The 24743-nt window shown below is 39.9% G+C and overlaps 2 protein-coding genes across 7 annotated transcripts in view; one reads left to right on the top strand and one right to left on the bottom strand.

Moving 5' to 3' along the window:
• The window catches only part of WDR3 (WD repeat domain 3), a 29921-nt gene extending 18117 nt beyond the window's left edge, over positions 1-11804 (bottom strand). The window contains exons 1-8 of the mRNA XM_074370277.1: positions 11684-11804; positions 8166-8366; positions 6974-7183; positions 4444-4562; positions 2794-2872; positions 1527-1622; positions 503-616; positions 246-347 (exon numbers count right to left, since the gene is read on the bottom strand). Coding sequence (XP_074226378.1) covers positions 246-347; positions 503-616; positions 1527-1622; positions 2794-2872; positions 4444-4562; positions 6974-7183; positions 8166-8336 — 891 coding nt within the window. The 5' untranslated portion in view covers positions 8337-8366; positions 11684-11804. The remainder of the gene's footprint in view (positions 1-245; positions 348-502; positions 617-1526; positions 1623-2793; positions 2873-4443; positions 4563-6973; positions 7184-8165; positions 8367-11683) is intronic.
• Positions 11805-11849: 45 nt separating this feature from the next.
• Positions 11850-24743, top strand: part of GDAP2 (ganglioside induced differentiation associated protein 2) — a 67017-nt gene continuing 54123 nt past the window's right edge. For 4 of the 6 annotated variants that reach the window (XR_012509201.1, XR_012509200.1, XM_074370281.1 and 1 more), the window contains exons 1-3: positions 11850-12018; positions 19728-19971; positions 20906-21045. Coding sequence is in view for 4 of the 6 variants with exons in the window: in XM_074370281.1 (XP_074226382.1) it covers positions 19796-19971; positions 20906-21045 (316 nt within the window). In the remaining 2 variants the exon portion in view is untranslated. Of the gene's footprint in view, positions 12019-13211; positions 13337-19727; positions 19972-20905; positions 21046-24743 lie in introns of all 6 variants that reach the window. The other 2 variants (XM_074370279.1, XM_074370278.1) reach the window with 2 other exon arrangements.

Here is a 24743-nt window from a genome sequence, read left to right as displayed (position 1 = left end):
AAATTAATGCTTTTAAACTGCTTAGAAGAGCAGAGATTTAATAAATGTTTGCTAATAAGAACAATAATCATTAATTATTATCGTTGTTACGCTAACAGAAGCTAGGGAGTATTGGTGCACACAGTCCCATATAATGAATTCTTAACAGAATCAAAAATTCATCTCTACATGGAACGAAAGAGAAGAACAAGTCTCTGAAAGGAACAGCCTGGTCCTTGTTACTTTCTCCTAAAACTGGCACTCACGTGGCAAGCAAGAATCCTGCCTGTCTTGTCGACTGCAAGGTTCACAACTCGGTCCCTTCCTTCCCGCATTATGGAACCAGCTTTTCTGCACGTAAGGATGCGCTGTAGAAGCAAGAGAAAAGATGAAGATGGATAGTTATTTCTGCTGACCCCTGTGGAGACACGGTTCTAAAAAATGCAGGTAACAGTGATATTCCCTGAAAGGAACACTTTCCCACCACTCAACTCAACTGAAGATAAGAAACAAAATGAATTACATCCTCAGGAGCTTCCTCCATCTCAAGGGTACCGTCCTCTGCTTCATGTGTGTCCTGTATTCCCGGGGAAGACTCTTTGATTTTCTTGGGCTCTGGTTCTTCTGGGTCTTCAATCTGTTTTAGAAAAATGGGAAAATAAAAGCTGAAATAATGTGCTCCAGAAGGTGACTCCTAACCCTAATGACTTAGAAACCTGTCCTTATGGCCACTGATAACTTCTATTTGTGATCTCTCTGATCAAACCTCTTCAGTGGCAGCACATTCACCAGAATATATTAAAAATTGACTCCATCAAGTGCAAGCAGGACATTATTCATTACACTAGCTCCAAAAACTTTCCATAGTGTAAGGACTATTGTAACAAGGTGAAAAAGTGATGACCCCCATTAACTTTAAAACCTTCTCAGGTGAACCTACCATGTTCTAGAGGGAAAGATTCAAATGGGCATCAGAATGGCAAAGGCATTGCATGAGAGGCTACATTTTTCTCCTTAAGTAAAGAAAAGATAAACCCTGGCCTACTAACGTAGAACTCATCAAAATGCCTACTGGACGCAACTCCGCACACCTAACTCCAGCTAAACCTAAGGTCTATTACCCTTTTTTCCACAGAAAATCTTTTAAGGATCTGAGAAAAAGTTATAGATCTTCTCAGAATATACATATTTATATAAACGTGCACAAGTTTTATGTAAGATTTTTGTTTGAGGGAAGAGGGATACAGATATTCCCAAGTCCATCCATGGACACCCAAAGGTCACGGAATATGAGGCAGAGAGCCCTATGAACTAAAACACGAGCACTACCAGAAGCTGCGAGCCTAAAGCTATCCTTCCACGTGCAAATGAGGGCAATGGAGCAAAGAACGAAGGAAAAAACTGTTTAGAAATCGTAGGTTATTAGTGAAGGGAAAATCCCTTCCGGTACTATAGGAAGGACTCACTAATTACATCTGATTCTAAATTCAACGAGCCTGTGAAACTGCTAAAACATGGCACTGCCATGACCAGGAAAAAGTAATTACCTCCTGCAGGTAAGCTATGTCCCAAGCCCTCAGCTCACTGTCGGAGGCCCCCGTGATGAGTCGCTTTTCTTCGGACACCAGCACCAGCCCCCACACCTACAGAGTGTAAAAGGAGTCAAATGAACTTGACTGTTAATGGATTCCAGCATGCAGGACCTGACAGTCCAAAAGTTTACGTGTACTGTGGTGAACTCTTGTTGGCTTCTTGCAAAGTCTAATATTAAGGTAACCCTTTCAAAATACACTAAGAGAAAGCCCACTTTTAGTAGAACTTGTGCATATGTGACAGCCAGCAGTTCCTCTGTCGTCTCCTATCCGCAAACTTAGATGACAGTTGTTCAGCATAAATCATAACTGGAAGCCCCTCCAGTGAGGATGTAAGTCTGATTCTTCTTTGCTTTCAGCAGCGCACTGCAAATAAAAGGTGCTCCATTCATGTCTATCAAACCATACTTTTTAGCCTCAAATATCCAAGAGCTAAGCAATGAAAACAATAGTTTTGCTGTAAATCAACACAGAACCTAATTTGCTTCTTCCTCTGTACTAATTCTAAGGCATGATACTCTCATATATCCTAGGGTATGTATGTATTTTTTTGAGTTATAATTCACACACAATATTCTATTAGTTTCAGGCATACAACATAGTGATTCAATATTTTTATATATTGTGAAATGATCACAAGAGACCCGTTCCCGTCCGTATCATACAAAGGTGTTGCAGTATTATGTGTACATTACATCCCATGACTTATCTTATAGTTGGACATTTGTACCTCTTAATCCCCTTCCTTTTTGTTCCTCCCCTCAATGCCAGGCATGTGTTTTTGAAAGCCTGGTGTGAACAAAGCACAAAGGAGGATGCAAAGATGTAGAACGTTCCTTGATCTCTATGGAACAGATCTATGTTCAGGTAACTATCATGATGGCTGTGATTTGCTGTTTACCTGTCATCAGGCCAGGCACTGTACACAGAGTTATCATTAAACTTCCCTACGATCATAAAGGTGGACACACAATTTAAAAGTGAGGAAACCCATATTCATGGGTTAAAAACTTATCAAAGGCCAATTTCTTACTAAATGCCAGAGCAGCTCCATCTGCTCTGATGGTTGGCACTTCGTCCACCACACCAACTTCTTTCTCTCAAGACAGTAGACGATGATTTACTGTTAGCAGCAAAAACAGAGCCATGAAGGGGCAGAGAAGAAACCATCTTCCCTGTTCGCCTTGTCATTCTTTCCCTGGGCCCACCTCCCTACAGGTACCTCAGTTCGGTGGCCAACTATTGTTCTGAAGCAGTGCTGGGTATCCAGGTCCCACCATTTCACCATCGTATCTTTCCCACTGGAAGAAGAAACAGGACAAAAAATCTTATTAGGAAGAATCACTAAACTAACAGGGAGATCAAGGACTCATCTGTTGCCTTAAAAAGGCAATATACAGCAGTGATGTCTAATGCTTCTATGGTACCTGACCCTTCTTTCAAAAAGTAAAGAATCCTAACTCTCCATGTGGCTCCTCTCAGGTAGACAATAAAGTGTTTAATCTGTAAGCACAAAAACAGCCTTGAGTTCAGAGTGCAGCAGCACACAGAACCGGATCTGTCGCCTGTCATTTCCAAGACCAGAGCATCAACCCTCTTTCATACTGTCTAGCACAGAAACATCTTAGATCTCGCCTGCTCCCTTGTCTCCCGTGTCCAGTCAGTCACTAGGTCCTGAAAATGCCTCCTCTGGGAAGTCTCTAAGTCTTGATTCCTTCCAGTCCGTTTCTGTACACAAACCTGAATTTAAATCCTATTGCCTGGGTTATTTTAGTAATTTATCGGGTCTCTGTCTATTCCTGTTCCCACCAATACACTACAGTCAGACAGTCTCAATTTTCTAAGTCTGTGCTTGCTCAAGGTCTCTGAGATATGGAAACCAGGCTCCTCAGCACCATTCCCCGAACCTCCCATTGTCTGGCTCTTCATCTCCCTGCCAGCGCGCTCCACTCTTCGTGCCTCAAATGCCCGTGCCCGGCTTCTCCACCAATATGAAATCCAGTACAATCCTGCTTCACGACAAAATTGGAAAAAAACCAAAAACCTGGCTTACAAAATCTTTTCTATATAATCTCACCTCAGGGTATTTTTGCTTCCCCTTATATTCCCTGAGCTGTAACGTGTGTATTTTCCAGCAGAGCCACTCCCTCACAGAGCGTGTTACCAGAACAAGGGACACACACATGTCCCTGCGTCCTATCCCATGGGAACTAATCCACCACTGGTACAGCACTTGGTGCTGCTCCTTCACAGTCCCTTCCGGGTCATCACTACGGGGCTTCTAATTACTGCCCGGCACAACTTAGGATCCCAAGTTCTCCCGGGTGGCCATTCCTTAGGAATGATAACCATTAGATTGAATGATATGAAATTGCTGGTATCTGACCCATGATTTTCAACCCACACAACTGGAAACTTCAACTCGTTCAGCCTAACAGATGTTCAGAAGGCCTTGACATGGAGTATGCCTCTTCTCCAAAGGTAGGCTGAAACAAACATCAGGTGTTCACATCTCCCCACTGCTCTGTATTCTGCTTTTCCTGACTCTCTAGGGATCCAGAAAGTAAAGACAACTCATTCTATAAAAGGTCTGTCAAAAGGTTAAGGAACATGAAAAAGCTGGTATCAGGGGAAAAAACTGACAAATCATACAAGAGAATTTAAAAAATGCTAAAATACCTCTGGATAGTGTCGATGACACTGTTTGGGAGGGGAGGGAAGGAGAGCGAGCAGAGAGCAGCAGGCAAGCAGCACAGGAGCTTGAGCACAGGGGGGAGCAACGAGTAAGGAATGGAGCAAGTTCCCTCTCTGAAATCCTCCCCGATGAGTTCACCTGGAAAAAGAACTGGAAACGAAACTGTCATTTCTTTACCTGGTAACTAGCAGATTCTTTTCTCGCAGAAACAATGCCTGTGTGATGGCGTCCTTGTGCCCCTTCAGGCGGTAGAGACCACTTTCATTGATCACATCCCACACAATAACATCTGTGTCCTAAAGGATCAAACAATACAGAAGAATTTTCTTTATCACATAAGGCCTAACTTGAAAAACAACTGGATGTACTATTTTTATTACAAAGGTGGTAAGTAGTCCTTACAGAAAATTTGGAAAGCATATAGAAAAGTACAGAAGGAAAAACACCAATTAATCACCCACCCAGACTTCACCACCACATTTATTTTGTCTGGTCCCAGTCTTCATGTATATACACAGCTGACTGAGATGACGCTATTCCTATCATTTTATAACCCTCTCCCTTTCTCTCACCTAATCTATTTCCACTTTTCCATGTCCTTCCAGGCTTGTTTCATTTTTAATGGTCACATAATAACCAACCTTAAGGATATATCATAATTTTACCTTTTTTCTGTTTCAACATTCCTGTACATAAATCTTCATATATATCTCTGATCAGAATAAAGACTAAAAAGGGAAATTCTTGAGTTAAAAGCCATTTCTGTTTTAAGTGTGCAATTCACACCATCAAGGTCATCTCCAGCCTACAGGACAACCAGGGATTATGTGTGACAAGGCCAATCTTCCCATCCCTTTAGCTCTGGTTATGCTCAGCTACTCAGAAACCACCACCAATTTCACAAGTTGAAAATGCTGTGTCAATGCTGATTTGCATTTCTGAATACCAGTGAGAAATTCTGTACATGCTCCGTGGTGATTACTGACCACTCTGCACCTCTTCTGAACTGCTGATTCATGTCTCTCATCTTCCTTTACTTGACTGTAGGTTATTAAGACACGATATTAATCCTTTTTATACTGGAACTATCAAATATTTCCCTTTTTCATTGTTCCTTAATTTTCCAAATTTATTGAGAAAATAGCTGACATACATCACTGTGTAAGTTTAAGACACACACAAAGATCTAATCTGTTCTTAGAAACAATAATTAGTACAAAAAAACTAAAAAAATGTGCAGTATACTGTTTATATGTATTTACATTCAATATAATGTGTATGTGCAGTTGAACTGTAATAATTCTACATAATAAAGCTGGAAAAAAATTTTTTTAATTAAAAAAAAACCACATACAGCATGATGGTTTGATTTACATGTGTTTTGAAACAATTACCACAAACGGTTCCACTAACATCCCATCTTCTCACAGATACAATAAAAAGAAAAAAAAAAGGAAAAAAAAATTTCTCCTTGTGATGACAACTCATGATTTATTCTCTTAACAACTTCCTTATACTGTTTTAATGCACAAATATTTTAAATTTAAGTATTCAAATTTAGTCATCTTTTCCTTACAGTTTCTTTTCTTGCTGCTATGCTTGAAGTCTTTTTCCACCTTGGTATCAGGTAAGTATTTATGTCTTCTAGTTTACTTAAATTATCATGGTTTAAAATTTAAGTCTTTAACCCATAACTCATTTTGGTACACAGCAGAAGGTAAAGCTTTAGCTTAAAATTTCCCCCCACACAGCCAATTATCTCATTACCACTTTATAAGTAATCCATCCCTTTTCCACTCGCCAGAAATGTCATCTTTAAAATATACTAAGTAGCAATCTTAAGTGGATTTGTTTCTGGGATTCTCATTTGGTTGCAATAATCATTTTTGCATTGATACCAGGTTAATACAATACATTATAAATTATGACTTCATAATGCATTTTATATCTGAAACTTCAAACAACAAAAACAAAAATAAAAACAAAAACAAATCCTGAAAAAAAAAATCTGAAACCCTTTTATTACTTTTTCCCCAAATTCTCCTCTTTATTATTTACTTGTTTTCCCATATTTGCCTCTATATATCATTTGGTCACGTTCTAAAAAACAACAAAAAAAACCTTTGGGCTATTTATTTTAATTGCTTTAACTATATAAACCAATTAGAAAGCAACTAGCATCTTTTCAGTACTTTGCCTTCCCATTCAAGAACATGGTGTGTTTATTTATTCAAATCTTCTGTAACATTCTTCGGTAACGTCTCACAGTCTTTTTGTGCCTGTTACTTGACGTACTATTGTAAATGGATCACTCACATCATATTTTTTAACTGAAGATTGAGCTGTAGGAAAGCTACTGATTTTACAGAAATGAAAGGCCAAGAATCAATATTTTGTCTCTCCTTTTCCAACCTGTTTTATTTCCCCCACTTGTGTACTATTTTGGGTAGCAGGTCCACAATGATGTTACATAATCATTGTCATGGGCGTTCTCATCTTGTTCCTGTATTTAACAGGCTTTTATCAGAGACTATGACAGGAAACGAAATGAACCTCCCAATTCATACTCATCCTCATTTTATTTCTACCACCTATGCTGTTTTGTCCAAGTGCCCACTGTGTCACCCAACAGTTTCTGTGAACAACCTGCTTCAACATCAGCCTTACACTCCTTTACTAGATCTGGGCACCTAATTCTAGGTCTCACCTTGGACCCAGATGCAAGCCTGCCTCCCAGCTGATCATACTTCAGGGAAGTGATGGCTGCTTTGTGTCCATTGAACGTCACATTTCCTTCTCCACTCAGGAGGCTGAAAATTCGAATAGACCCATCCTCATAACCGACAGCCAAGTGCAGCCCATCTGGGGAGGGGCACAAGCAAGTGACTTCGTGTTTAAGCCCCTGAAGGATTAGGATCTGAAATAATAAGAATCAAAACAATGCAGAGGAGTTAAGCATGTCATCAAGGGACAAGTGTAAGAATAATTAAAGTTAAAGAGTATCAGTAATTCCAAAGCACTCTTATGAATAATAATGAAATTTGCGTTCTATCTCAAGTTCTTTAATATATAAATTATCTGTACGAGGTTAATGAAACATTCAAGAAACGGTAAAATTTTCTTCAGAGCTCTACATCACCATAATACATGCAAAAACTTCTCAGGCAATGGAATATATTACTAAGATCTTATTTTATGTCAACATCAAATGACTTTCCATAAAGGGTAATAAACACATACTTGCTTTAATTGAGCTCCAGCTCAGAAACCAACCTGCATGGTATTAGAATGCTGAAGTGGTTTATTCCCAAAGGACTCTGGGGTTGGGGGGACTGTACGTGTAAAAGCATTACCCTCTTGGAGGTCACAAAGTGAGTGGACAAGATCAAAATCTTGGTATTTGGTTTGGCAGAAGCGGTAGGCTTAGGGAATTCAGAGTCACACAAAGTATCAAAGGCTAGTTTAACAACCCTTGGGTCTCATCTGTATAATTCAGAAAACGATTCAGTCAATATAGCAGAGCAATATTCCTTTTAAATCCTAATATTCTATATCTGGTTGTGAAGGCAAGTAGAAGTTGAAAAACTGAGAACTGGCAAAGCAGAGAAAAATCAGACATGTTGGGAATAACAATCACAAATCATGATCTAGAAACATCACTGCAAACAGATCTCTAAGTGGTAAGCTTCTATTTGGTTGTGGTTTTCAGAACTTAGTGCAGAAAAACACAACAGAATCTGATACTTGGTTAGCCAGACCCAAAGGAAAAAAAATTTTCTAGGCGCGCACACATAAAAACTTCTGTGTACGATAAAGCAAAGCTCTTTCACTCCTGCCTCCATCCTCAAATACCTATAGATCAGTATTGTATCACCCCAGGTGATTTCTCTCTGCCTTACCTTTTCTCCTTTCCTTAAGTCCCAGATGAAAACATGTTCACAGGCCGGTACTGCCACATAGCGTCCTTTTTCACCACGAAGTGTCACGAAGACAATATTGCCTTTCTGGCTGCCGATAAGGCCAAAGACGGCACTGGCAACATAGCGCAGGTACTGCTTGGTGAGTCCCATGTTCGGACGTCCGACACCACAGGGAGGCAGCTGAGCATCAAACAATGAAAATTTAGTTCTTTGGGTACCTTGGATCTGCTAGGCTAGCAAACATTTGGCTTCGATGCAGCTAAACAATTCACTTCTGCCCATTCCACTGTCATCAAAGTTTTTACCATTGAGATTGACAGCATGAGCCTGAAAACATTTATCAACGAGCACTTACTGTAAACATACTAATTAGACAGGCAGTGACCTAGATGCTAGAGATACGGTGTTGAGTAAAACAAAATCCCTGATCTTGGAGCACTTACCTTCCATAACAGCAACTCTCAAACTCCAGTACGGATCTAAATTGCCCAAGGGATAGTTATGAAAAGATTGCTAGGAACCACCTCCACCTCACCTCCCCAGTGTCTATTTCTGATTCAGTAGGTCTGGAGTGGGGCCCAAGCTTTTTCATCTCTAACAAGTTCCCAAATGCTGCTGCTACTGCGGTTCTTCACTTTGAGAACTACTGTGCTAATACATTCAGGTCTGTCCTTGACTTCCAAATCAGGGCAGCCACCTCCTCCTGGCACATGCCAAAAAATGGTACTGCAATTCGGCACATTATTTTTGAAAGATGCAATAGTTCCTGTTTAACAGAGTGCAATCCTATGGGGCCTTCCTGGGACAGACCACTCCCCACGTCCTCCACCCGCCTGTTTTGCTAAAGGGAACTTTAGCACCCTAAGCCTTCCCCAAGTTCCAAAGAGCATATTTAATCAGAGACGTGGGGAAAAAAAATGCAGAAACAAAGGAAAACAGTCAGGCAAGAAAAAGCCAAGGAACTTCAGTTCCTCAAGGGCTATAGGTAATATTCTGAGCCACATCCTTAGCTGTTTTGCAGATGCTGAAACCCCCCAGGTGGCAAGAAGTTAACTGCATGCAGACCACCAGCATGTAAACCCCAGATCAGGTGGAACCAGAAGGTTGATGGTGTTGAATCCCTATTACCTCACCACTAACCAATCAGAAGACCGCCCACAAGCTGATCACGCACTACCCTCTCTCTCACTCTGTCTTTAAAAACCTTTCCCTGAAAGTCATGGGGTGGAGGTGAAGGTTGGGGTGAGAATTCTGGACTTTTAAGCATTGGTTGCCTGTTCTTGCTTGGCCTTGCAATCTAACACTGCACTTTCCTTCACCACAACCCAGTGTTACTGCCCACAGACAAGGGGATGCAATTTGGGTTTGGTAACGCCTGCACTAAGTATCAAATTCACTGAAAACAATGGTTATGGGTTAAAAAGAGATCACAGATGAAGCAGATTAAGTTAATTAGCCTGTCAGCTGTTGCTATGGAAATATGAGTATACCCCAGAACACCTGTGCAACTTAAAAAACACAAGCTTATTAAACACAAGTGACAGCTTTTCTTAGCACTGTTTTTTTTGTTGGTGGTGGTTCATTTATTTGGTTTAATGCTACAGGGTCTCTTTCTGATTACAATCTGTTGTTTTAGTCTACTTTAACAGGAAAATATTCAATGCCAACTCGATGGTAATATTCTCTTTTAATGATAATTAACTGGCCTCATTTTTCTTCTCCTAGGAACCAACATAAAGCCAGCTAAAAATGAAGGAAAGGTAATATTAACATGGTGATAATGCTCTTAGCCCTGGCCATTTGATCAGTTCTTTCACAATTCATCTTTTTCCTCTAGCCCCAGCCCCTTAACTGTATTTGTTTTTCATGGGAGTCCTTTGCCATTGACCAACTCCTTCCATAGTATTTTCCCTGGAGGCTTCATACAGCAGGCTCAGGGACTCCCACATCTCTATTTCCAGTCCTGCCCACATGCATGAATACTAATTACACAGTTCCAAAAACTTACTAGACATCCCCATCCAAATACCCTGTAGCATCACATTACTGTGTCTAAAACCAAACCCACCTTGCTTCCTGAACCCCTCTCATTTTTTTCCTAACTTGAAGACACAAAATTCTTCAAGCCATTCAGGCTCAAAACCCTGTAGCAACCTTTGGCTCATTAATAAAATTATTTTAGCAGCCAAGACTTAAAGAGTGCTTACTATAAGGTAACTGATACATTAAATTATAAACGAATTAAAAGTGTAAACATATACAGCTGTTTAATTATATATAGCAGTTGAGTTAATTAAATGAATAAATGTATGTAAAGCACTTCAAAAAGCACCTAGTATATTGTAAATTTAAGCACAAAATTTTTTTCACAAGTACCTTACAAGGTAGGTACAATTCTTATCCCCATTTTACAGACAAGAAAATTAGGCACAAACATGTAAAATACTAACCCAGTCATTTAGCTAGTTTTAAGTGCCAACACCAGATTCCAATCAAGCCAAACTCCAAAAATACCTTCTTTTAACCACTAAACTACTTGTCTTTGCTTCTGCCTCTTTCTTATCTAAAACTTCGCCTGATTGTTCCTCTGACATAGAATCCTTTTCTCTTTCCACTATTTTCTGTTCCAGCTCCTTATCACTGCGTTCCTGCACTGATTTTCTATGTAGGATCTCAGTCTCTGTGTTTTTCATTCTTGTCATTTAAAAATAGTACTGCTGCCTGACTAATCTTTTCAGATGCATTCTTCCTACCCCAAAGCCGTTGAAAGGGCTAAACTGTTTGCAGTTCCCAAGAACTCAACGTATCTGTCCTGTATTTCTTGAATAAACTTCTCTCTTGTCAGGCTAGTTGGTTTCCCTCCTTGTCCTGCCTTTTCATATGGTTCCTCCCACCTAGAGTAACAAGCACTCTCCCGTCTACCTATTTTAATCAATGTTACTCCCTAAGGCCCATTTCCCTCAGGGTTTTCTCTCAGGGTTTTCCACTGCCTCAATACTTCAAATGGCTTCCATACAACTTGGCCCTCGTCACTTTGACCCACGTGCATGTATCTCGACACTTTCTGAAGAGAGAGCGCAAGACCTAACCTTCCTCTGCGCCCCTACCATCCCTGTTTCCTTAGCCCAAAGCCCCTCCTCCCCAAACATGCTGCTTCCATGATGCACCGAAAGGCTGGGCCGCGGTAACAGTCCTGCCAGACGTCCCTAAACCGAGTCTTCAGTCAGAAGGTGAGGGGGAATTCCGCACACCCACCTCGCCGCGAGAGCATCGCAGGCTAGCCCTGCAGGCGCACGCGCCAGCCTCCTGCGTCCGCGGGCGGCTCCCTGGAGCGGTGGGGCGCGCGCAGTAGCTCAGGTTACCCCCTACCCTAGCGACCTGGCCCCAGTCCCCTCTGCTTCGTCTGCTGCTGGCACCACGAAGGCCTCAGCCAGAACCAGACAAACTCGTAGGAGCCGATCAAATGCTTTCGGCTGCCGCGCACCTACAGTACTCACCTAGGCCTCCACGAGGCTCCGGGCTGGTTGGACCCGCCCACTGGGCCCGCCCCTTCCGGGTCCGCTCACGGACCCTCTTCCGCCCGACGTTCCCTTTGCCTTCGGGGGGGAAATGACGTAAAATCCAGGCTCTGATTGGTGAGCGCCGGCTTGGGGCGGAAGCCAGAGGTTTGCAGCCCTGGGCTCCTGCGGCGGATCATCCCAGCCTCCCGGGACTTTGGCCCGCCTCACCCGCCGAGCCCCTGGCAAGGGTTGTCCGGGGATGCCTCTCGGCCGCTTTCCACGGGGAACTTAACCGGCCGCGCCTGCCGCCCGGATGGGACCGCCGGAGTGCTGTGAGAGGCGGGACGGAGGCCGAGAGGGAAGGCGGGGCGGAGCGGGCCGGGGGCGCGGCGGGAGGCGCGCGGGACTCAGCCGAGGTTGGGGTGCGGGCATAGAGGGTCCGTTCTCTGCAAGAGTGAGCCTGTCTCTTCTAGTCCCGCTGTTGGTTGGGTTTCTTTCGCCCGAGGCGCTGTCAGGGTCGAGTTACCCACCGGAAGACAGAGGGTAGGCAGACCCGGGCACTAGGGACAGTGGTGCGTAGCCCCCTGAGGAGGCGCGCGCCTGGGGTGCAGGGAAAATAGGGCGGCCGGGAGCTCTGCGGGTTATAGCCCCAGAGTCGAGTCTGTGTGGTCGCCCGTGTGGACTGGACGTCCCACGGACCGAGACCCGCTCGAATCAGGGCTGGATGGGCGCTGAGCCCAGGATGCTGAGTTGTCTGGATCCCCGCAGTCCCTGGAGTGACATTGCTCTGGCTTTCTGTTTCCGCTCCTTGAAAGCTTGAGGGGGAAGTGACCAGGGCTGACTCCTCCTTGCTTGGTAATTGAGGTTTTAGGTGCTTTGTCACCAAGCGGGAATTGGCTTTTCTCTCTTGCAATTCCGTCTGATTTTATTCTTGGGCTGCATAGAAGTGTTCAGAAATGAGTTCTGATGTGTGTAGCTGGAAAATTAAAATTAACGTATAGCTATATAAAAGAAATAAGCCCTTGCCTCCACTTTTTGTACAAGGTATCTGCAGTCAACCTAGCAATTAGACATTATCTGATTTTTTTTCAGACACTCCTCAGACATTCCTTGAATTTTTAAGGCATGTTCAGCTAGTCTTCCATAGTCAAGAAAATTGCAATAGTAGAGAATGGATACGATCAGACTGTGAATAGATGTAGCAGTGTAAGTGTTTTGAAACAAGATTACTGTGGGTTGGATGAATGAGAAAGGAGGAAATTGTGGCAACCAATTTATTTCAATAAATCTGATGAGGAAGGGCGCATTTAGGTGAGTGTGTATGGTTAATACCGCCTATAGATGATGTGCATTATATTATTATATATATGAAAAATGTGTGTATATGAGGGGAAAATGTGTGCTTCAGTAGAAAACTTTAGATTCCATCTTGACAACACCCCTTGGATTATCTGAGTCTAAGGAATGTACATAGCTGTGTAAACTGTAGATAACTAATATTAATATTGAATAATTTTGTCCATAGACATGAAAATTCTGTTCTCTTAGAGGCTCCGTGGAAGTTTTGCCTCATGTCCATTTATTTCGACATTCCTGATTAATGTATATGATCTTGGGACTCCCTTTATCTACTATCTGGCTGATTCCTTTGTGAGTTAATTAAAATCTTAAACCATGTTCATTTTTGCATTTGAACGAGTCATGATTTTACCTTTTTAAGAAAAAATAATTTAACATTATTAAATAAGGGGAGGGATAAAGACAGATGGAAAAATAATTTTAATAAAAGTTGGTGTAAGAGCAACTGTGGTTGAGTGCTAAGATAATGCATCATCGAGTGTGTCTGTAGTTTCTTAAGTTTCAAATTGCTCAATGTATTAATATTATAACTGAAACATAGTAAAGTTATTTTAATATTGAAGGTGATACTACTAAGTCATCATTAGAGCATGTGCATGGGTGTTTTTGAATGATGGTGTTAAATGACCTGAGATATGACCTAGCTTAGAAATCTTTTTGTTATACTGTATTTATTGTTCACATATTTGACAGCTTCAGTTTTTCCATCTAAGAAGGTTTCTTAAAAAAAAAAAAGTCATTCTTTATTTGCATAGAGTGATTCTTAAGTATAATAGATTTGGTGTTGGGATAGGGATATTGTGCAGAAATATCTAATTTATCCTAAAGTTTTAAATATACAAATACAAAGACAAAGAATGGTGAACTGATAATTTATAGAAAAGCAGTGCTTAGAGCTGGTAATTAATGGAGGTCAGAAACATGGACCAACTCTCTTTATACTTTTATGCAGGCCTGTCTAATCAGTGTAAGCATTTTGAAGCACAAGTAGACAGATTTAAAGTTCTTATTTTTCTCTTTTAAATGATATCATTTTCTCTTTAGTCAGACAAAAATGATTTTATGGCTAAGGAAGTAGATCTGATCGATTCTGGATTCTTCTGTTTGTTCCATGTAAACTTTTGGATCCTGGGACGTAAATGCCTTGCTTCAGGAGACTTTTTTTACTAAGGTTTTGTGTTTGTTTATGAACCTGTTCAAAATACAAAACTGATCTATTGATCTGCAGTGGAAAGTCCTGCTTCTCTTTAATGTTATCCAAAATTCTGGCTGTAGCTTAGATTACTATTGCCTTCCCTCAGCTGAGCACTCTGCATTCTTTCCATCACTGGGATTCTTAATCTGAGTCTGGGAATCCTCTCAGATTTATTTCCAGATCTGTGCTTGTTTGAGCTCATGTGCTCACAGTTTGGGTAGTAAAAGAGTTTTTAGCTTTCATCTAATTCTCAGAGAGGTCTGTGACCCCAAGAATGCTAAGAACCACTGTTTCTTAAGGATCAGGAATCAGATTTTCCTGCTGAACTTGGCTTTGCTGCTCCATTTGCTTTATTGCCAAGGTGTTTGTGTTGGGGAAAAGGGAGATTTAAATCTCTTTTTGGTGAGAAAAAATACATTTCTTTAAGAGATGGAGCTGAAAAAGAATTCATCTTTCGTTCAGTGCCTTGGCACTTTCATATAATGCCATTAAACCTTGCCCTACAGTAATATCTCTCAATATTACTTGTTACTTGATTTAACATCCAGTTGTCTTGTGAGTCACAGTGACTTTTAAGATCTGGGCAGGAGATCCAACAAACTATACTGACAAGATATGATTAGAGATAAAGGAGAACCAGCAGAGTATGCTGTCCAAGAAGATAATAGAATTTCAGGGAGGGAGTAATCAATAGTAGATGCAGCTAAAATTTGATTACCTCCTGGCTAAGCAGTTTTAGTATTGTTATAGAGATGGAAGCAAAACTGCAGTGGGTTGAATAAACAGAGGAAAAGGAAGTAGAGCTGGCAAACAGATTACTCTTAAAAAGTTACATGGTGGAAAGAGGAGTTTAGTTGTTACTCTGAAAAAGAAATGGGATAGGAAAAAATTTTGAGAATAGGAGACAGGGGAAGGAGAGATCAAATGTGAAGGGAGCGTTGATGTTATTACATTCTCTTAGAGGAGAGCTAGTCAGGTGCAGTAAAATGATCAAATGAAGGTGAGTGGGCAGGCTTAAAAGGATGGTTTATACCCTAAAATCACTTAGAAGTTGGAATGATTGAGTGAAGATTGAGAAATTTTGATTTGGAGAGAAGTTAAGTTGAACTATGACTTCTCCTAGAGCATCAGGAAAAGAAGGGAGGCAGTGTGATGTGATGTAATGGAAATGGCATGGATTTTAATGCCGGCTGGTCTTCCATTTGGATCTCAAGTTACCACTTACTAGTTCTGTTGCCTTGAGCTGATAGCTGAACATCTTGGTCTTGGTGCCCTCCCTCACGGTGAAATAAGAGTCTTAATACCTACTTTGTGGGATTGCTGTAAGGGTTAGAAAGCACATTGGTAGCATATCTAATCCCCTGTGGCTCACTGTCCCTTCCACAGTGGCCCTATTTTGTTCCTTTAGTGTTTTAGGGTCTTTCCTACCTTAAGACACCTTGGTGTACCCTTTCTGCTGTCTGTAAAACTCTTTTGCTACTTTTGGTCTCAAGTCTCACTTTCAGGAAAGGACATTCCCTGCTTCTCCAGTCCCTGCTGCTTCTTCACTGTAGCACACTTATCATAGATTTGAACTATGTGTTTATTTCTGTGATTATGTTTCTGTGATTTTTGTGGGGCTGTTTCTTCCATTAGACAGGCTCAGCACTTAACAATGCTTGAATGAATGAATGCCTGGGACATAATAGGCAAACAAGCATTTATTACCTCACAGTTTCGACGGGTCAGGAATTCAAAACTTGCTTATTCATGGGGTTCTGGCTCAGGGTTTCTCGTGAGGTTGCAGTCAAGATGTCAGCTGGCGCTGGAGGATCCGGGGTGAGCGAGTCTCATGCCTGATAGCTGTTGCTGGTTGTTGGCAGGAACTCTCAATTTCTCCCCATAGGGGCCTTTCCGTGGGCTACTTGAGCGTCCCCAGTCGTGGGAGCTAACTTCCCCAGAACAAGCAGTCCAAGAGAGCACTGCAGAAGCCACAGCATCTTTTACAATCCATTGTTGGAAGTCACCCAGTGTGATTTCTGCAATGTCCAGTTGGGTACACAGACTAGCCTTATTCATTATGGGAGGCATTTACACAAGGGATTCATATCAGGAGGCAGGTTTCATTGAAGGACATCTTGGAGGATGTCTATCACAGATGCTCTGTGGAATAGCATAGAGAGTCGTCCGAAAATGACTCAAACAATTTCCCAATAGTGTTGACTGAGGGCCCAGCTCACATAGGAAAACATGCATTTGTTTTGACAGCAGGTAGGATAATTTCTGATTTTCTTTTTTCTAAAGACATAGGAGGGGAATCAGAAAACAGATGTTGGGTTGATCTAAGTGTTAGGGATTAATAAGTCATTACAAGGGTTGACACTGAAGTAAATAAGAGTGTATCTTAATTCAGCAATTTGTGTTTGGTTTATTAGAGAGTCTGACAGCGAGTGTTTTGGTCTTTGCAAAGTGAAGATGTATCTATCTCAGCACTGGTGTGACTTTCACATTGGGTCTGAGAAAGTTATAACACCTAACTTTTATTGTGCCATGTTTTGTGCCAGGTGTTCTGCTGTGCAATTTTAATACAGATTATCTCATTTAATCCTAACAATAACCCTAGGAGTGTATTACTTCTATTGTAGAAATAAGAAAACCCTAGCTTAGAGTCAAGGATAATATAACTATTAGGTGGTGGGTCCTAGACCCAGACTTAGGCCTTCTGATAACAGAACCCAAGTTTTTACTTTGTACTGCCTGCTTCTGCCTCACAGTGTAATTGCATGTGGAAATATTTACCTTAAAATGCTGAAGAAACTGGATTCAAAATTGTACATATTTTATGATTTTACCTATCACAGAAAAAGGAACTGTATCAAATCTTGAAAGTTTTTTCCCCCTCTTACTTTTTGGCATTTTTCAGATACTCTGTGAGTGTTCCGTAGAGTTAGAGAGAAAAGTTATTTTAAAGAAGTAATTTTGTCCTGAAATTTGACAGTTTGCAAAATGAAAACTGTTTTCAATGGAATTTTTTTGGTATTATGTTTAAGAAATTTCAGCATGAGTCATTGTTGCCAAAAATCTGTGGCTAATTTTTTGAAATTATGAATTTCTGCAGGATGTAATTCCATTGAGCTTGAAGCAGTTCAACCATGGAAAATTCGCGTAGTCTCCATGTGTCCTCTACTCAGCTTGTCCAGTTCTCGTCTGAGTACTTGTAAACAGATCAACAGAACTTGTGATTGCCTCCAGTTTCAAAGGCCAATTGGAGGGACTAAACACCAACTTCTAGATAAAATTGGTCTCTTTATTTCAAAATAATATCAAAGGAGTACTTAGTATCAAAGAATAATAATCTGGTATAATTTTATCATGGTGTAATCTACAAAGACTTTCTGAAATTGTTTGAAATGAGCACATTTCCTACCACACAGTGTTGGTACAAGGATGAAAATATTGTGTCAAATCCATGGTTCATTACAGTTAGCATCCTATGTCTCCATAAGAAACACCAAGAAATCAAGTGTAGAAGGATATGCTTGTTTTCCTTAACTCTGAACGGCAAACATTAGGATCACACAGAAAAACTTTTCAAGGAGTTCACACACCAGCTGTCATTCCCTGATCATCTGCTCTCATGTATGTTCATTGTTACCAACGACCTCCAACTTACCAAACCCACTAATCAGTTCTTAGTCCTGTTACTCAACCTTTCAGTAGCATTTAACCCTAGATGATCCTACCTGAGCATCCTGTCTTAAATTATTTTCTTCATGTGGCTTTTAGGCTGCCCAGACGTTCCTGCTCTTCCTTCCATTCTTATCAATCCTTCTCTGTCTCATTTTTTGACTTTCTCTCTTTCCAGCCTCTAAATTTTGCCCTAGGACTCAGCCCTTGGATCTCTTATACATTTGCATTTTCTCTCTTGGTGGTCTTGTCCAGTTCCCATAGCCTTAAATACCATCCATATGCTGAGACTTTCAAATTTCTATCTTTAGCCTGACCTCTCCTCTGAGCTCTAGCATCAGGTAGCCAACTGTATGTTTGACATAAATACTTGGGCATGTATTGGGCACTTCAAACCTAACACATGCAAAAACAAATGAGGGAAAAAGTGCTTTGGTTATTACTCCACACCACAACCTACTCCAGTCTTCCCCTTCCCTGTAAATAGCATTTCCATCTGTTCAGTTGCTCAAGCAGAAAGTCTATCTTTAATTCTGTTCTTTTCTTTCACCCATCGTGTTCATTTAGAAAATCTTGATGACCCTACCTTCAGAATTCATTTTGTTCCCTACCCATTTCTCACCGCCTTCATCACCATCTCACCTAGATTACTGCAATTGTTTTCTACTGGTCTCTGCTTTTATTCTTGCCCCTACTCAATTTCACTGTAGCTAGAGTAATCTTTGTATTATTAAGTCATGATCTTTATCAGGATCCTCTAATAGCTTCCCCTCATTTACATTAAGATCTGAAGAACTAGTCATGGCTTACAGACTGGATCATCTGGCCTTTCCCTCACTCACCAACCTCATTACCTGCTACTCATTACGTGGCTCATGCTACTCTAACGAAACCAACCTCCTCGCACTTCCTGGAATAGACCAAGTTCCTCCCTGCCCTTTTGGCCTTTGCTTTTGCTGTTTCCTCTGCCTGAACCACCCTCCAGAGCTTCATGTGACTTGCTCTCTCACTTTATTTAGCTCTCTACTCAGGTATTATCTTTTTCTCGTATCCCCAGTGACTGGAACAATACCTGACACATAATAGATGTTTACAAAGATTTACTGAATGAATGAATCTACCATTTTACTGAAACAGCTGTCTGACTTATTGGCAAATGAAGTATCCTTTTCTCATGTTAAATTTCTGATGAGCTCTCTGTAGTACTTGATGCTATGTGTCTTATCACCCTTCTCATGTCTCCGTTTCTGTACAACCAACCTCCTACCACATCAGTGTCTCTTACACTATGTTCTATAGGTTGTCAAAGCCTGTTAATTCTTTGTTTGTATATGGCGTCTCAAATCTGTGCCTTCTTCTCCATATGTTTCTCTATGTAGTTCAAACCTTTGTTATCTCATACTACCTGATTGCACTAACCTCCCTGCTTTTCACCCTCCATATTATCATCAGACTGAACTCTTTAAGTTGCACATATTATTTATCTTTGTATTTCCTGCAGCACCTAACACTCCCCCTCCAATAGCAGATTCTCAATGAATGTTTAATGAATAGTCCTGTATTTCTTGGTAGGCCATGTGATTGTGTACATGGATGTAACTCTTCGAAAAGAATTTGTGCTCAAATAATCCCCCTTTCTTCCTGTTTTAAAAAAGCTGTAGTACTTCGTTGTTGTATACTCGTTTTTTTAATGGACTATTTAAGTGACTACAATCACACAATGTACTGTTGGAGCAGTTCACAGTAGAGTTTTGTTTTTTGCTCTAATAGAAGTAATGTAGTATCTGTGCTTCTCTATTAAAATGATTATTTTCTCTTAAGCTAAAGTCTCCAGTGTGTATTGAATTGGTGAGGAATTTGGGGAAAAAACAAGCTGAAGTTCCTGTTCCATGGATCCGTTGGGTGCACCTTCCCAGTTTGTGGATGTGGATACGCTACCAAGCTGGGGCAACTCGTGTGAAGATCAGTTAAATGCTTCTGATTCTGCAGCTGAAACATATCAGGAAGAGACTCTTAGATCACCTTTTCTTTATAATAAGGATATCAATGGAAAAGTGGTTCTTTGGTAATTCTTTGTTTAAATCATGTCATATGATAATGCTTTCTCATAATTTCTTCTAAATTCTTTCTTTTATAATTTATTCTAAACTTTTTTTGTAAACCCTAGCATTATTGAACTATTCCTTCGCATTTACATAATAAAGCTTTATGAAGGTATAATTGACAAACAATAAACTGCACATATTTAAAGTGTACAGTTTGGTAAATTTTGACATGTTTACACCCATGAACCCATCACCAGAATCAAGATAGTGGATATATTTATCACCCCAAAAGTTTTTGTGTGTCCCTTTGTAATCCCTCTCTCCTGCCCCTCCCTTCCTCCACATCCCCAAGCACCTGTTGACTTTTCTGTCACTGTAGGTTAGTTTGCATTTTCTGGAGTTTTATATAAATGGGATCATGTACTCTTTTTAGTCTGGCTTCTTTCATTCAGCATAATTATTTGAAAGTTCATCTATGTTGTTGCATGTATTAGGAGTAGTAAATTTCTTTTTTAAGAAAAGATTTATTGAGATATAATTCATATACCACACAATTCTCCAGTTTAAATTGTATGAGTCAGTGGTTTTTAGCATATTCACAAAGTTGCGTAACCATCGCTATGGTCAGTTTTACACTTTCATCAACCCAAGTCCTGTACCCGTCAGCTGTCACTCCCCACCTCACACCCATCTTTTATGAAAGAAGCAAAGGAATGATATGATGATTTTGTGAGTTTCAGGGTTAGAGCACTTGCGTTCAAGATCCATCTGAGAGGCCATATTAGTCTTTCTGAATAAGGAACAACTTTTTTTTAGTATTGCTTAAGCTTGTGAGCTAGCAAACCAATATTGTGCAGGGAGTGAAGATGGAATGTTTTGGAAGAGTTCAAAACTAGCTTTCTTGCCTCCCTCCTCTTCCTCACACTTGCTCTGATTTACTTACTGTTTTCTCAGGAAAGGAGATGTGGCGTTGCTGAACTGTACAGCTATTGTGAATACCAGCAATGAAAGTCTTACAGATAAGAATCCCGTGTCAGACAGTATCTTCATGCTTGCAGGGCCTGATTTGAAGGAGGACCTACAGAAACTTAGAGGTGAGTGAATTTTTTTAGGTATGTTGTTGCTTAGGAAACGTTTATTTTGATGTTTGAAGAAGTATGTTGGCATTTAAGTGAGAAAACTAAGCAGATGTAGCTATTTTGTTGTTTAAACTAAATTAAAACAGCCTTTGAAAAGCCCACAAAGTGTTAGAAGCTGAACACTGAGACTTTACTCAGCAAAACTCCTCTATCGTGCCCCTGGATTTTAACATAGCAATCATCATAGTCAGGTAGAACTTTGGTAGCATTTTCTTGGCTGTATATTGTCTTGCACTGATAAGCCTTATAAAACAACTATTCTTTGTCTAAACTGAAACATTTTTATTGTGCTTTGATATTGATAGAGAATTTTTTGTATACCCCCTGGACATAGAGTGTTGTACTTCTGAAACTGACTTATTGACAAAACCAAAGTGCATTGTAAGAGCAAACACATTCTGGGTTTGCATTGTGCTTGCTGCTTTTTTTTTTTTTTAACCAGGGCATTCTTCTTTTGGGAATATTTATTTGAAATTGGAGACAGGAGGAGTTCTGTTTGTTCAGAATCTTGTTTACCTCATTTGCATTCATTTTCTTAAATTACCAGCCTGGCAACCTTTTGTTATCGTTATTTGGGTGTGAAGGGAATATTGTGAAATTCAGTCATCCTGTTTTATAAAAAGTATTTATGAAATACAGCAGTTTTTCTTAAAATGTAATTAGCAAATCCCACCTATATAAAATTCATTTCTCAGAACTTCCACCATTTAACACTAATAGTTGGTTTTTAACCTAGAAAGATATTAGAATTTGAACAGGAATATTTATAATGCTGACTCCATGAAAGAAGGGACAGACAGAGAAGAACTGTATTTTCTGATCCAGAAACTGAACTTTGACTGTGATGGCAAAAGTGGGAAGAAGCCCTCAATAAAAACACGATGCCGTGAAGAACATGTGGAAATTAGAAAATGTATTAGAGATAATACTAGGAAGTTCTTGGATAAAAGTAACAGAGAAACTGGTCTAGAAAAATTCCTAATGGCTTCTGTGTGTGTGTTTGCGTGTATTCTCACTTATACTTTAGAGCCGTACTTATGGATTTAAAAAAGAAAATAATAAAAATTTACGCATACAAAATAAAAACTCAATTTTTAACGGCAAATATTTGAGGGTCTCCAGGCTGGAGCTCATATGATAACTCTGTCCTTTACTAACTTAAGTGTGACTTAAGACCAGTTACTTCACCTCTGAGCCTGAGTTTCCGTATCTCTGAAATGAGGATGGTGGTAATAGTTCCTGCCTCATTTGCTGACACATAACAGGAACTCAGTGAGTATTTGGAGATGGAAAAAATTGATATCGTGAAGACTAAATTCAACAATGGACGTTAAGTGCTAGGCATTTCCTCAGAGTTCAATGTTATTGCTGGTGCTAGCTAGCTGCGGGCCTCAGTTTTGTTGTTTAATGAATCAGTGTCAGCCTGAAGAGAAAATATTAATGATGCACTGAAGAGCTGAATACTTAATTCTATCCGCTTGATTACATTTTTAATAGCAGCTTAATAAATGATTATGAAGTATGACTTACCAAAATTGTAAAAAGCTGGGAGGAGTAACAGGACACATTGGATGATAGAATAAAGATTTTTAATATCTGAACTGACTGGAAGTATGAGCCAAAAAGTGAAAAAGTTGTCAGGGATAAATATAAAGTCTTGCAGTAAGTTTAAAACATTAATTACCCAAATTCAGGATGGGGAAGCCCAGTTTGACAACTCTGCTTATGTAAGAAAGTATTTGCTATCTCCATAAAATGGTATTGTCGCCTACTCCATTTTTCATGCAAAAAACTGTAGGGTTAACACTTCCCTCTTCCTTATCCCCGACACAAAGTCTGTCATCATTCCCTCAATGTATCTTGAATCTCCGTATCACCATTGCCTCCAACCTAGGCTGTGTGCTGTCAGCCCCTGCCTGGACTACAGCCATTGCCTCCCTCCTGACTAGTCTCCCTACATCCATTCTTTTCTTATATCTATTTTCCACACACAGTAAGCATTTGCTTTTTAAATTATAAACCCCTTCTTATTGCTCCCCTACTTCAAACCATTTAGTGGACTCCCATTACACCTACAATAAAGTTGTAACTCCTTAAACTGAGTCTGCAGGTGTTTTGCCTTCCTCACGTACTTAAACCAAAGTGACCTCTCATTGCCTTGTCATCCCGCTTCTTTTTAGTTTTGTATGTGCTGTTATATTTCCAGTTCTCAACTCTTACTCTTAAGTCTTTGCTTACATCTCTTGCTCAAAATACTGTTTCCTTTTATTTCAGAATTGAGCAGTCTCCCTGTGGTATATGCTTCCAGCCTGTAGTACTTCTCTTTTGTGCTCTTAACACAATTATAATGTCGTTAATTTTTTATGTAATGATTATTATGTCCCCATTAAACTTTGAACTCCATGAGGACAGGAACTATGTGTCTTATTGGCCTCCATGTGCCCAGTACCAAGATCAGTGAAGGCTTCCTTTTAGTAGCTGATAAATGAATGACTAGAAGTTCCCTGGGATTTTAATTGACTAGACTCAGGGTGATAATGCATTATTTTTACTGGAAATACTAATGGTATCAAATTGCATCTTTACATAGCATCACAAATGAGGTTTTTTTTTTTTTCAATCAGCTTAAAACATTTTACAGGTCTAACAGTTTATTTTATGTAAGCCTTGTGGTAACCCCAAAGGAAAAACCTATTATAGATATACAAAAGATAAAGAGAAAGAAATTAAAGCATATCAGTAATAAATAAATAAATAAATAAAAAATAAAGTAGGACAGGAGGATAGGAATAAAGGATGAAGGACTAAAAAAACACTCAGAAAACAGTTTAACAAAATGGCATTGGTAAAACCTTACCTATCAATTATTATTTTAAATGCAAAGGACTAAATTCTCCTATTAAAGGGCACAGAGTGGCTGAAAGATAAAAAAAGAAAAAGAAAAAAACCCGAGATCCAACAGTATGCTGCTTATAAGAGAATCACTTTAACTTTAATGACACGTATAGGCTGAAGGTGAAGGGATAGAAGAAGATATTCCATGAAAATGGGAGCCAGAAGAAAGTAGAAGTGGCTATAATTACATTAGATAAAATAGACTTGCAGTCAGGATTGGTCACAAGAGATGGAGGTCACTATGTGGCAGTAAAGGGGCCAATTTGTCAAGAGGCTATAACAATTGTAAATATATATACATCCAACATGGGAGCACCTAAGTATTTAAGGCAATTATTAATAGAACTGAATGGAGAAATAGACAAAATGCAGTAATAGTTAGGGACCTCAGTACCCCACTGTAAACATTAGATAGATCATTCAGACGGAAAATTAAGGAAATAGCAGGCCTGAGTAACGCTGTAGTCCAAATGAACTCACAGAATATTCCACCCAACAGCACCAGAATATACATACAGTTTTCTCAGGCATACTTGGAACGTTCTCCCGGATAAATCATGTATTGGTCCACAAGGAAAATCTTACCAAATTTTAGAAGACTGAAATAATATCAGATATCTTTTCTGATCACAGTGGTGTGAAACTAGAAATCAGTAACAGAGAAAGTGAAAATACTTACAAATATGTGGAAATTAAACAACATGCTCCTGAACAACCATTGAGTCAAGGAAGTAATCAAAAGGGAAATCAGAAATTAT

The sequence above is a fragment of the Camelus bactrianus genome, chromosome 9 (assembly GCF_048773025.1).
Source record: "Camelus bactrianus isolate YW-2024 breed Bactrian camel chromosome 9, ASM4877302v1, whole genome shotgun sequence".
Taxonomy (NCBI): Eukaryota; Metazoa; Chordata; class Mammalia; order Artiodactyla; family Camelidae; genus Camelus; species Camelus bactrianus.
Note: the sequence above shows the minus strand (reverse complement) of the source record. Positions and strands in the feature narration are given on the sequence as shown.